This window comes from Oncorhynchus clarkii, chromosome 19 (assembly GCF_045791955.1).
Source record: "Oncorhynchus clarkii lewisi isolate Uvic-CL-2024 chromosome 19, UVic_Ocla_1.0, whole genome shotgun sequence".
Taxonomy (NCBI): domain Eukaryota; kingdom Metazoa; phylum Chordata; class Actinopteri; order Salmoniformes; family Salmonidae; genus Oncorhynchus; species Oncorhynchus clarkii.
In genome coordinates, this window is record NC_092165.1 from 14025758 (window position 1) to 14047199 (window position 21442).

General features: G+C 43.8%; 1 protein-coding gene across 4 annotated transcripts in view; it reads left to right on the plus strand.

Moving 5' to 3' along the window:
- Positions 1–21442, plus strand: part of LOC139374734 (teneurin-3) — a 320057-nt gene that overhangs the window by 275821 nt on the left and 22794 nt on the right. For 3 of the 4 annotated variants that reach the window (XM_071115855.1, XM_071115856.1, XM_071115858.1), the window contains 4 exons: positions 9775–10024; positions 13137–13157; positions 16627–16859; positions 19675–19829. In XM_071115855.1, the coding sequence (XP_070971956.1) occupies positions 9775–10024; positions 13137–13157; positions 16627–16859; positions 19675–19829 (659 nt within the window). The remainder of the gene's footprint in view (positions 1–9774; positions 10025–13136; positions 13158–16626; positions 16860–19674; positions 19830–21442) is intronic. The other variant, XM_071115857.1, reaches the window with a different exon arrangement.

Below are 21442 nucleotides of genomic sequence, written 5' to 3' on the forward strand. Positions count from 1 at the left end.
TCTCTATTAGGTGTGCAGGTTCAGATAAGCATAGTGTTTGGCAGCCATTATTATGTCCATCCGGCATCTGCAACCACGGCAGGTCTCTCAGGGGAAGCAGTGATGTCTGTAATCTGAAAGACAGCATTCATGGACAGGGGAAAAAGAAGCACTCTGCTTTCCGAGTTTGCCACTACCCATCTCACCCCGTCGACTCCAGACATCTCTCACACAAACTCATTCTCAATATTTCATTCTCTGTCATTCCCTTTTTCCTGGTCCTGTGTGTTTTGGCAGCACTCTCACACACATGAAACTACCTAAAGGCAGTAGGAGGCAGGTGTTTTTATACACACACACACACCTTTTCTCTCATAGCCTACATACACACATATTCTCCCGTGTCCTCGTACCGACCATCTCGTCTCTGATTGGTTGGGAGCGTGTAATGTGGTGACGGAAGACCCTGGAGTGGTGAAACCCTGTGATGTACACCCCCCTTCCTCTGGGCCTGTCTCCCCCCCTCTCTCCCTCTATCTCCCCCTCTCTCTGTCTCTTACTCTCCTCCTTTCATCTCTCCTTATCAGGCCTATTCAGAGGCCTGTGGTGCTGTAGCTCCAGCAGCCAGCTCAGCAGGTGGGCCTCACTACCCACAATCCCACTGGAGTCCTTGGCACCTGGGGAAGCCGGGGGCGCCTCGTTCTCATTCCCCCATTTTAAACTCTCCCCCTCTCGGTCCCTTTCCTCGGCCGCATCATTTATTGTACTGTCTCACTTTAGTGAGCTGTTATTGTTTTCCAATTATTGTGGGTTGAAAATCAGACAAAAAAACTCTTGGTTCGGTACAATGTTTTACCAGTCCATTGGTTGTGTTGATGTCAGAAGAGCTGGAGACAGTCAAACTCTTTCAGAGACCAAGCAAGCACCACAGGGAAGCTCTTATAGCCATTACCTAGATTAAATTATTATAGCCATTACCTAGATTAAGCTCTTGCAGCCATTACCTAGATACAGTTTTTATAGCCATTACCTAGATTAAACTCTTGCAGCAATTACCTGGATTAAGTTTTTATAGCCATTCCCTGGATTAAACTCTTATAGCCATTATCTAGACTAAACTCTTATAGTGATTACCTAGATTAAACTTTTATAGCCATTACCTAGATTAAACTTTTATAGCCATGACCTAGATGAAACTTTTATAGCCATTACCTAGATTAAGTTTTTATAGCCATTACCTAGATTAAACTCTTATAGCCATTACCTAGATTACTAGATTAAGCTCTTATAGCCAATGCCTAGATTAAGCTCTTATAGCCATTATCTAGATTAAACTCTTATAGCCATTACCTATATTAAGCTCTTATAGCCATTACCTAGATTAAGCTCTTATAGCCATTACCTAGATTAAGCCTCTTATAGCCATTACCTAGATTAAACTCTTATAGCCATTACCTAGATTAAGCTCTTGCAGCCATTACCTAGATTAAGCTCTAATAGCCATTACCTAGATTAAGCTCTTATAGCCATTACCTAGATTACGTTTTTATCTAGGTAATGCCTAGATTAAACTCTTATAGCGATTACCTAGATTAAGTTTTTATAGCCATTACCTAGATTAAACTTGTATAGCCATTACCTGGATAAAGCTCTTATAGCCATTACCTAGATAAAGCTCTTATAGCCATTACCTGGATAAAGCTCTTATAGCCATTACCTGGATAAAGCTCTTATAGCCATTACCTAGATTAAACTCTTATAGCCATTACCTGGATAAAGCTCTTATAGCCATTACCTAGATTAAGCTCTTATAGCCATTACCTAGATTAAGTTTGTATCTAGGTAATGCCTAGATTAAACTCTTATAGCCATTACCTAGATTAAGTTTTTATAGCCATTACCTAGATTAAACTCTTATAGCCATTACCTGGATAAAGCTCTTATAGCCATTACCTAGATAAAGCTCTTATAGCCATTACTTAGATAAAGCTCTTATAGCCATTACCTGGATAAAGCTCTTATAGCCATTACCTAGATAAAGCTCTTATAGCCATTACCTAGATAAAGCTCTTATAGCCATTACCTAGATAAAGCTCTTATAGCCATTACCTGGATAAAGCTCTTATAGCCATTACCTAGATAAAGCGTGGACAAGCATCTAGTGTGAAATACCAACCTACTATGGTGTTTATCACAGAAAGACAGGCGGGAGAAGCAGTGACAAGGATTATTATGGGAAATACATTTTGGTTAATGACTATTGACCAGCACTGTACCGGATTGGACAATAATCACACACATTTTGTTCCACGCTTTTACACACGCTAAAACACACATGGGTTGCAGTTTTTTTCAATTAAATCAATAGATCATCTACACACACAAACACACATATACAACACACACACACTACACATGCTACACACACAGCACCTGGCCACTGTGGTGTTTTCCCTGGTAGGTCAGTCCAGGGCCAAAATGATTGAGTCGTTTTCCTACCCAGGACCCTGTTCATTTGTTATTGTTGATTTCCCCTCACACACCAAAAGGAGATGTGGTGTGTTTACAAATGCGCACATACACACACACACACACACACACCCGCACACCTAATGCTTTCCTGATAGAGAGGAATATAGGGGTGAAGGGTGACTAGGGCAGAAATCCCACCTGAGAGTGGGAGGTGTGTGTGTGTGTGTGTGTGTGTGTGTGTGTGTGTGTGTGTGTGTGTGTGTGTGTGTGTGTGTGTGTGTGTGTGTGCGTGTGTGTGTGTGTGTGTGTGTGTGTGTGTGTGCAGAGTTCCATGCAGGCCAGACGTTTGGGTTGCTGTACCCTATCAGAAAGAGCCAAGGTTTCTAATCAATCTATTTTTGCCAAACCACTCTACAAACTGTGTGGATGGTCTCTCTTTCAAAAATTAAACTTTTTCCTAGAATAACCGCAGCTCCACGTGCCGTGTTCCTCGTTTGAGTCCTGGTGATAATCAGCAATAACCATTTGGGTTATTTCTGTAATATTCCATTATGTTCCTACTGTGAAATATATGTGTGTTGACTGTGGTAGGGCAGGGCCTGTGATGTCTGCCTAACTAGCACGTTGATTTCATTGGCATCATTAGCAGCCATAGCCTACTAAACACAGATAAATACAACTCAAAACATGCTATTCTGTTCTTTTAAATAAATGGTCTTCTATAATGTTTTTTTATGACCTTCCTAAACTAAATATGAATGGATTTCTTTGATTGTTAATATTACATGGATGTATTAGACTGGCTATTAGACTATTTAACAGGCTATGCTATGCTAGGCTATGCTAATGGCGCTTTGAGGATAAAATGCCCAGAAACCTTTTTTTCTATTTTATTATATTTGTCTCAAAGGATTGCTAGAGTTTAGAATACACATATTTAGGATCGGTGCGTTCAAGGTTTTCAATGAAATGAAGTTATTGAAATGACCGAATGTAAAACGTCCTGATTGACCGTCTTAGCCGTTCTAGTGTTAACGGCTTCAATGTCAAGGCCAGCGCCTCAAAGAGCCATGGCTGGACATGGAATAGAATATAACTGTAGTGTCCATCCATGGACAATGCACTGCAGTCCTCAGGAAAACAATACTCTTCCAATCCTTTTTCATTTGCATTTACAATCAACCCAAAACACTGATGTCGTGGTCTTCCGTTTAACTCTGATGTCAGCTTCCGTATTGTAAATATTTCGAGCGGGCCGGGTTCCAGGTCTAATCTCCATCACAGCGCATTATGCTGATTATCTCTGACACGCCCCCAAGACGGTTATCCTCTCGCTTTCTCTCCGTCTCAATGATGGAAAATGTGTACGAGCATATTTTACCGTCTCTACTCGTTCGCGCCCAGACACACACAAACACACACTCGTTCATAATGCATGCATTCAGGCAGAACCAGAGGATTATATTAACCCCTTGTTACCCTGATGTTGTAATTCCCCATACAGACCTATTGCATTGTTACACTAATGTGACCGTGTCCGTGGTTCCTCAGGGAGGAGTTACTGTTCATGTCCATTAGGGACGCAGACCATGTTCCCAATTACTCTGCTATAGGAGTTCAACTCCTGCAGAACATCTCTCAGAGGAGACTAAACCATATGTATGCAGCTGGTGGGGATTGCTACCTGTGTTAATATACAGTGTGTGCTTTCTCAGCCCCAATCCGTCTTTGTTAGGCCACTCCAGCACACACACACACACACACACTATCCAAACCGCTCCACAGTCCCAATCACCCAATCACATCATCTTTTCAAACAGGCACAGCGCTGAGCCGCCCGCCCTGCAATAGCTAACGCTAGCTCCACTCAGCACAATCCATCGCAGCCGCTACTGCTATCGCTAACCGCTAACTCCGCTCAATCAGCTAATCGATGAAAGCTCCTGGTGATCAGAGGGCGCTAGGCGAACTAGCTACCTGAGATTTAGGGGGTTCAGCTGGGGGTTCGGTGCTTGGCTACTGTTGGTTTGGGGTTCGGGCTGGCGGTGCAGACCCTCGTTGTGCGGGTGCTCACTCACAGAGGGGTTTCTCTCTAAGATGGCGTCATTCATCTAGCGGTTAATAAACCTAGCAAGCGGCAAAGCGACTGCGCAGAATTCCAACATGTTGCCCGACGTGAATAATTTAAGGCACACAGCGTGACGCCATCCTTTGAAGTACTTTCTTTGAAGCAAAAGCCCCCCTTTTTCCTCCTATCTTCTCCTCCATCCATCCCTCTCTTCATCTCTTCCCCCTCTCCGTCCAAAATAACTACACCAAGACTTGGTCCTGTTTGCACTGCCTTTTGGTTCCCAGTGGAATAACTTTGGTGCCGCTGCTTTTAGTTGTCCTCTGTAAGAGGAAGGGTTCTCTCCATCCCCCTCCTTTCTCACTCTCTCTCTCTCTCTCTCTCTCTCTGTCTTTCTGTCCTCTGAGTTCTGCTAAACATACTAAAGAACGAGAAAAAGAAAAAGAGGAATGAGAAAGAGAGGCTGTGGTTGAGGCGTATTTGCGAGCTCTGAAGATGACAGCAGTCTCTCGCGCTCTTTCTTTCTCTCTCTCTCTCTCTCTCTCTCTCTCTTTCTCTCTTTTTCTCCCCCTCTCTCTCTCTCTCTCTCTCTCTCTCTCTCTTTCTCTCTCTTTCTCTCTCTCTCTCTCTCTCTTTCTCCCTCTCTCTCTCTCTCTCTCTCTTTCTCTCTCTCTCTTTCTCTCACTTTCTCCCTCTCTTTCTCTCTCTCTCTCTCTCTCTCTCTCTCTCTCTCTCTCTCTCTCTCTCTCTCTCTCCTGCTATTTATCTCTATTTTCTTCACTCTCTCTCACAAGCCCTTGAAATATAAAAACAAAAAAATATATAAAAAATATAAATGCAACTGAGTTACAGTACATATAAGGAAATCAGTCAACTGAAATAAATGATTTTCTTTATCTATGGATTTCACATGACTGTGTAAAGATCATGCTGTTTAATCAGCTTCTTGATGTGCCACACCTGTCAGGTGGATGGATGATCTTGGCAAAGGATAAATTCTCACTAACAGGGATGGAAACACATTTTGGTACAACATTTGAGAGGAATAAAAAACGTGCGTATGGAACATTTTATTTCACCTCGTGAAACATGGGACCAACACTTTACTTTGCGTTTATTTTTTTGATCAGTGTATATTACAGGGGGGAAAATCCTTGCATATTTATTGTAGAGTAATACAAACATGGAAAGCTTGTAGTGACACTTTTCCAAATAAGATATCACACATGCCTTTTACAGAATATACACTGAGTGGACAAAACATTAGGAACACCTTCCTAAAACTGCGTTGCACCCCCTTTTGCCCTCAGAACAGCCTCAATTCATCGGGGAATGGACTCAAGGTGTCGAAAGTGTTCCACAGGGATGCTGGCCCATGTTGACTCCAATGCTTCCCAAAGTTGTGCCAAGTTGGCTGGATGTCCTTTGGGTGGTGGACCATTCCTGATACACATGGGAAACTGTTGAGTGTGAAAAACCCAGCAGCGTTTCAGTTTTTGACTCAAACCGGAGCGCCTGGCACCTACTACCATACCCCGTTCAAAGGCACTTAAATCTTTTGTCTTGCTACTTAAAAGCAATAACTGCCTATGTTGTACAGCCAGCCAACCATTCAATCCTGAGACTGTGAAGGGAGCTTGGGGACCTTAAAGTAGGTGTTTGAATGTGTACATTACATCGGTATAATGTACACTGTCTCCGTGTACTTTACATACTTTCATTTTGTTTGTTGTCTGTGCATCGATGTGTATGTACACTCACGTTTTCCCTCCGTCTGACATTCGTTATTCTATTTCGTATCGCTCGGCCACGCCACAACACGGCTGGGTTTGCCGTCCGTGATTCCCTCCGACCCTTGTCTCTCTCCCGATGTCCTTGATCCAACCAGAGCCATGAAATAAAGATCAAAGGCTTCCCCTCTCCCTCTCTCTCCCCCGCTCTCCCACTCTACTCCACACCTTGCTGCCTGGTACACGCACCACACCTCGCTCCGGCACAGATAAAAGACCCCCTGTGTGTTGATGGACAGGTCCAGTCTATTTGATCCGCTGTTAGGCCTCGTCAGCAGGGGTGCTGATCATAAAGAAACGGAGGAAAGTAACAACGTCAAAACAAGACTACATGTTGTAGAACTATAGTTTTACAAATCTTTTTCAACGTGTATTATTTGTTTTATTTTTTTTCACTTTGTTCTTTATTTTGGTCTTTCTAAAGCCTGGCTGTAGGCTACCCAATGAACTGACACACTGCCTCTAGCATTAGTTCCTGTTGTTATTAGCCAAGCGGTTACCAGAACACCACTCGTGCCGCCAAAGCCCCTCTCCCCTCCATCACCATATCCTCAGGCCGGATATTAAGCCCCAGTGTTTTGGATCCAACACAACCCCACTGGTTACATCACACAGCCAAAATCCATACAGCAGCACCCTCTGCCACTTTCTCTTCCTCTCTCTCTTTATCTCTCATTCAGCCTACCATAGACTGCTCTCATTCCCCCACAGCCAATCAGAAACTATTCCAATCAGTGCCGATCTCTGGGCACGGGTGGGCAGAGTGGGCCAGGGCCTGTAGGTAATGGTACAGGGCGTGTGTTTGTTCCAATGGCCCTCAGGAGACAGGGCATGGCACAGCACAGAGGTAAGCTCAGTACATCCTGGGGGGAGCTTAGTATAACAACATTCCCATAAATCCCCATAATATTCCCAAAACATCCCCATATGTCCCCACAATATTCCCAAAACATCCCCAAAATATTCCAAAAACATCCCCATATATCCCCATAATATTCCCAAAACATCCTCATATATCCCCAAAATATTCCAAAAACATCCCTATATAACCCCATAATATTCCCAAAACATCCCCAAAATATTCCCTAAACATCCCCATATATCTCCACAATATTCCCAATACATCCCCATATATCTCCACAATATTCCCAAAACATCCCCATATATCTCCACAATATTCCCAAAACATCCCCATATATCTCCACAATATTTCCAAAACATCCCCATATATCCCCATAATATTCCCAAAACATCACCAAAATATTCCCTAAACATCCCCATATATCTCCACAATATTCCCAATACATCCCCATATATCCCCAAAATCTTCCCAAAACATCCCAATATATCCCCACAATATTCCCAAAACATTTCCATAGTGTTCAAACTGCCCAAAATAATTTTAGGCGCAAGCACTCATTTTAATTTGACTATACCAGGGTTGATATTCTAGAGTGAATATTCAATAAGAAGTTAGAGGTGCCCATTACTGGCCCAATTCATGCACTAAGTATAGGGAGCAGAAAGGAACCTGAGACAGGGACAATGTCAAGGCACCAGACCTGAGAGAATAGAATGATTGATTAACAAGCTGCAATTGTATTGATTTGGTAGCTATTTCCTTTACTGCCGGAGGGGAATAATTGATGATAATGAGAGCAGTAATTAAATAGTTATGTATTTGCAAAGATAAATACATTGTTGAGGAAGCTATTGATATGGGTGATAACACTAATGATACTGTACTTAGTCATTATTCTAATATTATTTAGATACAATATTATAGTATGATTTAAAAGTATTTAATGTCATTTTTTAAATGATGATGTATTGAATTAATACAATATGATTTAATAATTATTGTCATAAGTATTACAATTAGTATAGCTAGTAATCAGAACAATATTAATGTTGTAATTTTGTATGTAGTATTTTCAACACATTATTAAGAGTTTTATTACCTTATTACCTTATCATATATAAGTTATGCGTCCATGAATATGCTGATAATCAAGTAGCTGTAATTATTATTTTAGTTGTCCGCAATTTTTATTGCTAGCTACATAAGTCATGATTTTGATTATCACATTTCTTTTAATCTAGAAATGATATTTTTGTTTGTTTTTATATACAGATGTATGTATTGATAGAGGCTGTTTCAGAATAGCAGTGGTTTGAAGTACTGCACTTTATACTATGCAGTTGGTTTTTACATATCGCTGCTTTGAAAACGACACCTACGGCTGATCCCATTTAACTCCTTTGTCTTTCAACAGTTTTTTCAAATCAGCACCCTGTTGTGTGTTACTGGTGGGGGAGGCGTCATGTTCTTAAATGTGTGGTGACACACACATGCATCTTTTCATCTCCCACGCTGTGTGATCCTATGAAACCCTGTTGAGAGGAAAGAGAGAACATACTGTATGTTTCCCATGCCAATAAAGCCCATTGAATTGAATGGAAAGAGAGAGAAGTGCAAGGTCAGGCAACACCTACCCAGGGAGCCCCACTCTCATAACACCCTCATCACCCCAGCCCTAACACCCAGTCCCAGCACCATACACCTGCGCTAACACCATTTATCGATTCCAAACGACCACCATTACCAGATAAAAACCTGCCCTCGGTCCCGGCACCACGTAAATGAACATCCCAATGATCAAAAGCCCGTAATCATGACAACAGGAGCAGCTGTGGTATCAACCCATTTAAACCCTGCTACATTTCCTTCAGATCACTTTCTCACAGAGGTGAAAATCATCTGATAAATACAATATTCAAAGCCTGTATTAATTACACATTTTTGGTGAAATGGTGTGTGTGTGTGTGTGTGTGTGTGTGTGTGTGTGTGTGTGTGTGTGTGTGTGTGTGTGTGTGTGTGTGTGTGTGTGTGTGTGTGTGTGTGTGTGTGTGTGTGTGTGTGTGAAGTGAGTCTAATTTTAAAGCAGTGAGTGTTTATTTCCTGGCTGCATAGCTGGTTAGCCTCGGGGCGAGGATTAACAGGAAGTGGTGTTGAGTTTAAAAAGGAAAAACAACATTGGCCTGAATTTGTTCTATAAAAGAGAGAGTGAAAGAGAGAAGTGTGTAAGGCTTTGATTTGATTTCCCTGTGGTGATCATCTGGCCAAGTGAAACTGTTGCAACTACTGGGCATTCAGAGTGTTACGTTGATCCCTCGGCCACGTTTGCAACACACCAAATCATATTCCTTCTACGTATAAAATGTTATCTGATAATACTTTACAGTTTAAATATGCTTCACCTCCATTTTTGTAATTTGTGGCGAACATGGAAGTTCCGAAATTACACAAATGAACAAAAAGCTACATGTATAAGCCAACAACAACAATTTGCTTATTTTCCGTCAATCTTCCACTCATCACAATGACACACGACTTTGACACAGCAACTAATCTTCCTCTCCATCTCCCACCCTTCCTCCCCCTCCCTCTCCCCCCCATTCCAGGCATCCTGTACAAGGGCAATGGTGAGAACGTGTTCATCTCCCAGCAGCCCCCGGTGATCAGCAGCATCATGGGTAACGGCCGGCGCCGCAGCATCTCGTGCCCAAGCTGTAACGGCCAGGCGGAGGGCAACAAGCTGCTGGCCCCCGTGGCGCTGGCCTGTGGCGCCGACGGGAGCCTCTTCGTCGGGGACTTCAACTACATCCGACGCATCTTCCCCTCTGGGAACGTCACCAGTGTGATGGAGCTCAGGTAAGGACGGAGAGAGAGGGGGAAAAACAGTCTATTTGTTGGACTTTTCCTTTGGTCTGAATCAAACCGCTGTTGAGGGGCTTTATTTCTTGAAGATGGTTTTACTTTTGCAATTTTCTTGTTTTACCTACTTCTGATGAATGACTAACATGCATGTGTAGAGAAAGAGGGATGGATGGAGGTGGGGCGTGTGAGTGGTGTTGGTTGGGTGGATGGATGGATGGATTGAAGGGGTGGAGCTCAGGTTGCCAGGCCCTCAAACGATGGTTTGGGGAAGGGAGATGGGCAGGAGAATTCAGTGATGGATGGCTGGATGACACAAGAGCTACCACCTGATACACACACATTGATTTGTTTCAGTAAAAATGCAATTTCACACTCACTACATGTGGAGTGTGGTCAGTCTTATCTGGTCATTTACAATGATGAGATACAGAGATGTTATGGAAGGCACACACACACACACACACACACACACACACACACACACACACACACACACACACAGCCTCTCCTCTAACCTAACCTAATTTTAGCCCTGTTATGTACACACACTGCTCATAAATGACCTTCTCACATTTTACCCTGAGGAAATATATCGTCTGCCTCTTTCTTCTCCAGCTTCTCCTTCTCTTGCTTTCTCTCTTTCCTCACTGATGCTCTCACCCTTCCATGCAAATGTGACCAAACACAGGGCTACAAATCCGCCCCTGTCTCTCTCTCAATCTCTCTCTAATTCAACTTTATTGGCATGAAATTCAATTTGTTGATATTGCCAAAGCAGTATAGTGGTAGGCTACAGCATTTCAGTAAATACAGTACAATGTGATGAGGATAATGAAATACAGTTCATTTCAATAGTAATAATAATAATAGTACATATAATCATGTATACAAGAACAACACTATTGCTCTCTCTCTCTCTCTCTCTCTCTTTCTCTCTCTCTCTTACTGTCTCTCTCTCTCTCTTTCTGTCTCTCTCTTTCTGTCTCTCTCTTACTTTCTCTCTCTCTCGCTCTCTCTCGCGCTCTTTCTCTTGCTCTCGCTCTCTCTCTCGTTCTCTCTCTCTTCCTGTCTCTCTCTCTTTCTGTCTCTCTCTTACTGTCTCTCTCTCTCTGTCTCTCGCTCTCTCTTTCTGTCTCTCTCTTTCTGTCTCTCTCTTACTGTCTCTCTCTCTCTGTCTCGCTCTCTCTCTCTCTCTCTCTCTCTCTTTCTGTCTCTCTCTTTCTGTCTCTCTCTCTCTGTCTCTCTCTTTGCCCAGCACACTGTAATGCACCCAGGCTTAACTCAATTTCATTATTAGGCTTGATGGGTAATGCCCAGTCCTGTAAATTAAATTTACTAATTAGAAAAAGAGAGAGAGAAAGAGTGTGTGTGCGCGCACTTATGCGCATGCATGTGTGTGTGCGTGTTTGCATGTGTATTATAAATGAAAAGTCACTCCGCAGCCTTGGCATATACAGTAATTCCAGCGTCCTGGCTAGTCACCGGGGGTGCTAATGCTGTTGTTTAGGCCCTGCCTTTTCATTGTCAGGAACACAATCAATAGGCCATTATGAGCCTGTTAACCTGGAGCACAAGTCTGGCACGCTAATGCTACCTCCCAGGTGAACCATTCATGCTAACGCAAACACTAGCTCCCAGGTGGACGGCTGTGTGTGTGTGGGGGGGGTGTCTAACTCTTTGACTGCCTTTGACAGTAAATGTGTACTGTATGTTAATGTGTCCGTGTGTATGACAACTTGTATGTGTGTGTGTGTGTGTGTGTGTGTGTGTGTGTGTGTGTGTGTGTGTGTGTGTGTGTGTGTGTGTGTGTGTGAAAACATCTCTCTCTTTCTGTGTGTTCTCCATCCTGACTAGCCAACACTTCTATTATCTCTCTCGTTCTGTGTGTTCTCCATCCGGACTAGCCAACACTTCTATTATCTCTCTCTTTCTGTGTGTTCTCCAGTCTGACTAACCAAAACTCTTCTATTATCTCTCTCTTTCTGTGTGTTCTCCAGTCTGACTAGCCAACACTTCTATTATCTCTCTCTTTCTGTGTGTTCTCCAGTCTGACTAACCAAAACTCTTCTATTATCTCTCTCTTTCTGTGTGTTCTCCAGTCTGACTAACCAACACTCTTCTATTATCTCTCTCTTTCTGTGTGTTCTCCAGTCTGACTAACCAACACTATTCTATTATCTCTCTCTTTCTGTGTGTTCTCCAGTCTGACTAACCAACACTCTTCTATTATCTCTCTCTTTCTGTGTGTTCTCCAGTCTGACTAACCAACACTCTTCTATTATCTCTCTCTTTCTGTGTGTTCTCCATCCTGACTAACCAACACTCTTCTATTATCTCTCTCTTTCTGTGTGTTCTCCAGTCTGACTAACCAACACTCTTATATTATCTCTCTCTTTCTGTGTGTTCTCCAGTCTGACTAACCAACACTCTTCTATTATCTCTCTCTTTCTGTGTGTTCTCCAGTCTGACTAACCAACACTCTTCTATTATCTCTCTCTTTCTGTGTGTTCTCCAGTCTGACTAACCAACACTCTTCTATTATCTCTCTCTTTCTGTGTGTTCTCCAGTCTGACTAACCAACACTCTTCTATTATCTCTCTCTTTCTGTGTGTTCTCCAGTCTGACTAACCAACACTCTTCTATTATCTCTCTCTTTCTGTGTGTTCTCCAGTCTGACTAACCAACACTTCTATTATCTCTCTCTTTCTGTGTGTTCTCCAGTCTGACTAACCAACACTCTTCTATTATCTCTCTCTTTCTGTGTGTTCTCCAGTCTGACTAACCAACACTCTTCTATTATCTCTCTCTTTCTGTGTGTTCTCCAGTCTGACTAACCAACACTCTTCTACTATCTCTCTCTTTCTGTGTGTTCTCCAGTCTGACTAACCAACACTCTTCTATTATCTCTCTCTTTCTGTGTGTTCTCCAGTCTGACTAACCAACACTCTTCTATTATCTCTCTCTTTCTGTGTGTTCTCCAGTCTGACTAACCAACACTTCTATTATCTCTCTCTTTCTGTGTGTTCTCCAGTCTGACTAACCAACACTCTTCTGTTATCTCTTTTTTTCTCTCTTTCTTGTTCCCTTCTGCTTCCGCTTTTCTAAGAAATAAAGATTTCAGACATAGGTAAGCCTCAGTAACAATATAACCATGTACCACAGATCCATACCAGTCTTGTTTCCCTCTCTCTCTCTCTGTACCCTGTGTAAACCCTAGTGGCAGCTCGTCCATAGAATACAGTCACTATATAAAGGCTTTGGAGGGATTTCAGAATCATTCTAGCGGATTGGCCGACATCAGCTCTCGGCGAATCGGACTCCTTTATCTGCCTACAAACCTGCTGGAACCATCCAGAACCCACTAGTTGTTGTTTTGTACATTGTAAAAGACAACTTAACACTTTTATGAAATCGCTAACTAGCAACAACAACAAAAAACGCTAACTAGCAAAACGTTTTGAGGGGTCTGTTTTCAACTCAATACTTCTCTGTTGTACGGTTGGGGCCCTTTGACAAAGAGGAGTGAGGACAAGACACGGGGTCAAGTCTAGATGGAGAGGAGGAACTATGGTGGTGTTCAGAGGAGAGAGGAGAGGAGGAACTATGGTGGCGCTCAGAGGTGCTCTCTCTGTCTTTGTCCCTGACTAGCGTTGGTTTGCACTAAATCAGGCCTATTCTTAATACGTCAGACGTCATGTGCTGTGCTGTCATCAAAGGATGATGGGGACCCAGCAGCAAGGAGAACGAGAGGGGTGGAATATCTGGACAATGATCAGAGGAGATGAAGAACATTCCCTCATGATGATAATGTAGGAATAACTGGGCCTGGTAATATAGTTTCAGTAATGGTGAAAATAGAAAGTAACAGAAAGTAACAGTAATGGTGAAAATAGAAAGTAACAGTAATGGTGAAAATAGAAAGTAACAGTAATGGTGAAAATAGAAAGTAACAGTAATGGTGAAAATAGAAAGTAACAGTAATGGTGAAAATGGAAAGTAACAGTAATGGTGAAAATAGAAAGTAACAGTAATGGTGAAAATAGAAAGTAACAGTAATGGTGAAAATAGAAAGTAACAGTAATGGTGAAAATAGAAAGTAACAGTAATGGTGAAAATGGAAAGTAACAGTAATGGTGAAAATAGAAATGGGTCCCCAGCCACTCTTTCATTCCTCAATACTTCAGGGTAACAATAATAATGTTCCATTATGAATTCATGGTAATGAATTAATAACCATTTTGGGGCCATTCATTTGCGAGGCGTCTAATGCATCACAGAGACTCCTTTAGTGTCAGATGCATTCATCCTAGACCCTCACACGCACACACACGCATACACACATGGTACAGACACACACACATACAACCAGACACATACACACATGGTACAGACACACACACATACATCCACACACATACACACACACACAGACACATACACACACACACAAGCATACACACACGGTACAGACACACACACATACACCCAGACACATACACACACACACAGACACACACACAAGCATACACACACGGTACACACACACACACATACACTCAGACACATACACACACGGTACAGACACACACACACATACACACATGGTACAGACACACACACACATACACCCACACACATACACACACACACAGACACACACACACACACACGCATACACACACGGTACAGACATACACCCAGACACACACACAGACACACACACATACACACACGGTACAGACACACAGACACACACACACACACACACACACACGCATACACACACGGTACAGACACACACACATACACCCAGACACATACAGACACACACAGACACACACACACACCCAGACGTCTCGCTCTATTTGGGAGTATCATTAAGTCTAGCGTTATTGACTCCCTTGCTCTGCTGAGCTTTGTAAACTGGAGAGACTATTGACCTCAAACCTCCTCAGAGCCATTCTAATGAAGGAGGATCCACGTGAACACACAGTCATGCACACACACATTTGTTATCATTCAATGATGTTTGTCTTTTGACCTTCAGCTTCTTGTTATCTGTTTGCCTCTGTGTTTGCCTCTGTGTTTGCCTCTGTGTAAATCCTTCTTGTCTTTAGCCCACAGTGACAAAGAAACACCTGCCTCGTCATATTTGTCAAAGAAATGGAAAGATTCACCTCAATATGGAGGAGTGGGGGTGTCTGTCTCCCCGTTTTCTTTACTCCTGCCCCGAAGTGACACTGCTTCGTAACCGTTCTCGCTCTGACTGAGTAATCGCTGACGACAGATTCATATTCAAAGCCAAGCCTCTGCGTTCGCTACTTCCCAGAATGTTTTCCTGTCTACTTTTACCTGGAAGTGAAGTGGGCACTAGGAGAACAGTGGAGTGTCAGTGAGAGCAAAGTGCAAAGACAGTCAAATGCTCCAAAAGTAGACCTTCCTCCAATGTTTAAAAACAATATATATATATATTATTCTGTTTATCTTGGCTATATATCATGTAGGCCTCCCTCTCTCTCTCTCTCTCTCTCTCTCTCTCTCTCTCTCTCTCTCTCTCTCTCTCTCTCTCTCTGTCTCTCTCTGTCTCTGTCTCTCTCTCTCTCCCTCTGTCTCTCTGTCTCTCTCTGTCTCTCTCTCTCTCACTCTGTCTCTCTCCCTCTGTCTCTCTGTCTCTCTCTGTCTCTCTCTGTCTCTTTCTCTCTCTCTCTGTCTCTCTCTGTCTCTCTCTCTCCATCTGTCTCTCTCCCTCTGTCTCTCTCTCTCTCTGTCTCTCTCTGTCTCTCTGTCTCTCTCTCTGTCTCTCTGTCTCTCTCTGTCTCTCTCTCTCTCTCTGTCTCTCTCTCTCTCTCTCTCTCTCTCTCTCTCTCTCTCTCTCTCTCAATTTAAGGGCTTTTATATGTTTACATTGCAAAAGCAAGTGAAATAGACAATAAACAAGCGTGAAATAAACTATAAAAATGTAACAGTAAACATTACACTCACAAAAGTTCCAAAAGAATATAGACATTTCAAATGTCATATTATGTCTATATACAGTGTCTCTCTGTATCTCTCGGTCTCTAGCCATGAGTGTGTCATTAGAAACAGCCAGCCTGTCCTTGGTATGAGGTGTCTGGGTCCTTCCCCCTATTTTAAGCCATCCTAATTGACACCCGTTGATCAGTTGTTGACTTTCATCAATCGCTACGGCAACCGCCGGCGCCCAGCTCACCAAGCAGGCGATGATGGAGCGAATGTGACAGATTACTGGGCATCATTAGGAGCGCGTCAGACGATAGTGATCGGCAGTCGCATCGCGTTAGGTTCATCCCGGCTGAGGCCATATGCCACTGTGGAACCGTGTGCCCCCTCCTCTAACACTTCTAGTATGATGTACCACAGGCACAAAATGGACGCTGCACTCTCATCTTCCCTCTGGTCTTTCACAACACGAATGCAGCAGCCTGAACCCTTCTGTCATTTTCAGTGTTCATTTGCTTAGTTTCCTTGTTGGTGGTACGGTATCTTTATGTGAAGTGTGGCTGTAGTGTGAGTTCTGTAGTGTCGCAATTCACTGTCCCGAACTGTCAACTCTTCCTCCACTTTGTTTTCCGTAGCAACAACCCGGCCCACCGGTACTACCTGGCGACGGACCCGGTTACGGGGCAGCTGTACGTGTCAGACACCAACTCCCGCCGTATCTACCGTCCCAAGGTCCTGACGGGCACCAAGGAGCTGCTCCAGAACGGAGAGGTGGTGGCTGGTACCGGGGAGCAGTGTCCCCCCTTCGACGAGGCACGCTGCGGGGACGGGGGCGTGGCCACAGAGGCCCTCCTCATGGGGCCCAAAGGTAGGATGACAGAGGAATAGACACACGCACACACACTGCCACATGCTGAAAATTGGTACAGACAACAAATTGATTGACATAATACATTTACAGTGTCCTGTACAGAGAAACACACAACTACACAGGACATTGGTACAGACGCCAACAAAAATGCACACACACACACACACACACACACACACACAGACACACACAGACACACACACACACACACACACACACACACACACACACACACACACACACACACACACACACACACACACACACAGAAACAGACACAGACACAGACACAGACACACACACAGACACACACACACACAGACACACACACAGACACAGACACAGACACAGACACAGACACAGACACAGACACACACACACACATTATATGGTCTGGCATATAATTCATGCACAGTTCCCTGTAGAGAAAAACAGACCAGCCCTTGGTAAAAGCTTAAGCACTCTTACCCGGCAAGCTTCCATCCCCATTATACTACCATTATGCTACCATTATACTACCATTATTTTACCATTATGCTACCATTATACTACCATTATGCTACCATTATGCTACCATTATACTACCATTATGCTACCAATATACTACCATTATGCTACCATTATACTACCTTTATGCTACCAATATACTACCATTATACTACCATTATACTACCATGGCATTAGAACATAACCACACAGACTCAGACTGACAGAAACTTCCCACATACTCACTTAGTATGGCCTCCAACACTCCGCTTCAGGCAATCTGTCAGTCTGTCTGTCCCGCCGCACCAGCCAGCCCCCATAAAACCTGTCTGTAACCCACAGGTGTGACTATCACACACACACCCCGGCGGTAATGAGGTGAGAGGTGGCTGAGCAGTAGCTGGGAGATTTTGGCAGGCACAAGCTTTTAGTCTAGATTTTAATGGAGAGAGCCTTTAGACACACACACACACTATCTCTCTCTCACACACACACACATTATCTCTCTCTCACACACACACACACGCACACAGTTGCCTGTTAAACTGCAGTTAGAGAGCGAGTCGGAAGACCATTAGGAGGGCGGTAACGTGTGAGAGAGGGAAAGAGAGAGTAGAGAAATGCAAATAAATGTTAGCGAGCCGTCGCTAGCAGCAGATGGCTTAGAGAGAGAGGGGGATGGAGAGAAGAGAGAGCGAGAGTGTTTTCATTTCCAACATGCCGCCTCTCAGCCTTGCCACTCCTCTCCTATTCTCCCTTCTTTTCATCCCACCCTCTCCACTCAGCATCTCTTATCACCTCCTCCCTCTCTTCTCTCCTCCCTCCCTCTTCCTCCTCTCATTCCATCCTCTTCCTATCTTCATCTGTCTCTCCTTTGATTAGCTTGCTGGTCATGACGGAATGCGGCAGGGTTTTTTAACACCCCTCCTCTCCCATCCATTCTTTCTCTCCTCCCCCTCCCCACCCCTCTTCCTCTTCACCTCCCCCTCCTCCCCCTCCCCACCCCTCTTCCCCTTCACCCCCCCCCCCCCCCTCCTCCCCCTCCATATCCCTCTTCCCCTTCAACCCCCCTCCTCCCCCTCCCCCTTCACCCCCCCGCCCCCCCCTCCTCCCCCTCCCTACGGGATCAGCAGTGGAGCAGGTGAACACACCGCCTCAGGAGTGCGGACCCTCCTCCCCCTCCATATCCCTCTTCCCCTTCACCCCCCCTCCTCCCCCTCCCCATCCCTCTTCCCCTTCACCCTCCCCCTTCCTACGGGATCAGCAGTGGAGCAGGTGAACACACCGCCTCAGGAGCGCGGACCCTCCTCCGATACACACACTAGAAAGGAGAAAGGAGGGAGAGAAGTTGCTTTTAGCCGCTGTTGTCGCAACCATAGCAACAGTCTGTTTCTCATCCATTTGGATGTGAAGTGAAGATGAACTAACCCCCCCTGCTCCTCCCTCCCTCTCTCTCTCATTCCATCCCACCAGAAACATGGGTGTTTTCTTCCCTGCCTCCTCTCTTCTAGGCTCTCGTCCCCAAAATAGAGACAGTTATGGATTCACACATTTGATTTGATTTAATTCTATTGTTCCTATTTTGGGGGTTTTAAAATGGAGAGACGGCACTGAAAATTGATTATTTTCCCTCCTCCCCTCCTCTTCTGCCCTGTGAAATAATTCACTACTAGACATCAACATGTGAATTATTCACCGGGTGCTTCCTTCTGCGGTGACCTGAAAAATGCCCAAGCCACACTCATACACACAAACACGTTGTACATACACAGGCTGGCAAGTGCTGTGTGTGCGCGTGCATGCGTGTACATAGGAGTGTGTATGTGCGTATAGTATGTCTGTGTGAATGTGTACTGAATGTGTACTGAATGTGTACTGAATGTGCACGTACGCAGGTATGTGTACTGTACATCCAAATATCTCAGTCTCCATCTCTCTGCTTCTACTCCATGTATTACGGTAGATAATAATTGGTACATCTACTTCTTACCTCTCATCACTTTCCCTCTCTGCCCCACTACTCCAGGTATTACGGTAGATAAGAACGGGTACATCTACTTCTTACCTCTCATCACTTTCCCTCTCTGTTCCACTACTCCAGGTATTACGGTATATAAGAACGGGTACATCTACTTCTTACCTCTCATCACTTTCCCTCTCTGTTCCACTACTCCAGGTATTACGGTATATAAGAACGGGTACATCTTCTTCTTACCTCTCATCACTTTCCCTCTCTGTCCCACTACTCCAGGTATTACGGTAGATAAGAACGGGTACATCTACTTCTTACCTCTCATCACTTTCCCTCTCTGTCCCACTACTCCAGGTATTACGGTAGATAAGAACGGGTACATCTACTTCGTAGACGGGACCATGATCAGGAAGGTGGATCGTAACGGGATCATCTCCACCCTGTTGGGCTCCAACGACCTCACCTCAGCACGACCCCTGACCTGTGACACCAGCATGCACATCAGACAGGTGGGTCACATGCACACAGGGACATCCACCTGAACACGAACACACACCAAACCCCCAATGTTTGCTGGACTCACTTTATCTTAATGGCGGCCCTGAGTCATCGTTCAGAGCCATACATATACCAACATGGTTCTATCACCCTTACTATATACATTTGGCAATATACATTCAGTCCATATAGCCTCTTTGATGTAGACTGTAGTAGATGGTGTGGCTGGCTAGTATTGACAGGGGTGTTGTCTCATCTGAGAGAACCAGTGTTCTCCTCTACTGAGTGGCAGTGCCTATTAAAGGCCTAAAGCTCCCCCTGCTGGCCGCTCGCTATACCCCAAACCTGCCCCCAGTCAACCAACACAGCTGAACTCTGCCCTATGGCGTAGATTACAGTGCCAGGGTTGGGGATGATTCCATTTCAATTCAACCAATTCAGGAAGTAAACTGAAATTACACAATGAGAAAAAAAAACATTTGAACTATAAAACTTAAATAATAGCCTGGGTGTTTAATTTGCTTAAATCACTGAAAACAACTGTTGCTTATTAAAGACAGGCTTTTATTTGAGTCTATTTCCTTAGTGCACACAGCTTTTATTTGAGTCTATTTCCTTAGTGCACACAGCTTTTATTTGAGTCTATTTCCTTAGTGCACACAGCTTTTATTTGAGTATATTTCCTTAGTGCACACAGCTTTTATTTGAGTCTATTTCCTTAGTGCACACAGCTTTTATTTGAGTCTATTTCCTTAGTGCACACAGCTTTTGCTCATTTGCACATTTCCTGCACTGATGTGTGTTATCATTTACACACTGTGTCACGTTTCTTTTGTCTTATTATATCTAAAAACAAAAACATTCAAGACTTTTCCTTGTGCATTTTCGTCGGTTCTGGCGATTTCTAGGGCTCTGTACTCTCAAAGCTCTTGACTGTTTTTGTTCTTGTCAGTTAACTAGCAGTTCTCAGTTGTTAGCAGTCAATGGCTAGCAGTTTCTTACTGGCGCTATAAACTGATGATTGTCAAAATTTTTAGAGTCATTACTGAATTATTCAATGTAAAAAATTAAGCATTAAACCTTGTAAACAATTCATTTCGACCCGGCGTTTAGTTGAAAGAGGCTTTTATTTACTGAAATGTGTGCAGTTGCTCAGCTATTAAAAGGGACAGGTGATTATTTGAAACTCGGCATCTAATTGAGGTTTTACAGTTGTTCACTTCCCGAATTGCCAAATTGAAATGGAACTGACCCCAACCCCAAACAGCACTATGGCCCTCAGCCTCAGCTCTTTCTAAGGGCCAAATCCAACTCCAGATATTTCAGGGTCCGGTTTGGATCTCACTTTATTGTTGAAAGACAGGAATCATCTGAGGATTAAGAGGGAACAGGATGTGTCAATCATAATACTGTTCCTGAAAGTTGCCTCCCCTATTGGAGGTTTTACGAGGCGCTTTTCCTGGATTATCCAATCAGAGTGGGCTATTTTGAGCTTTATAGGGAAGCACTGAAGTGGGTTATCTTGAGTGATAGGCTGCTGGTGGTGCTGTCTAGATGGTGGTAGTTTTGTTGATGTTTTTTTGCCAAACTTAGAGAGCCCAAGAGAATGTCAGTTTTCTGACTG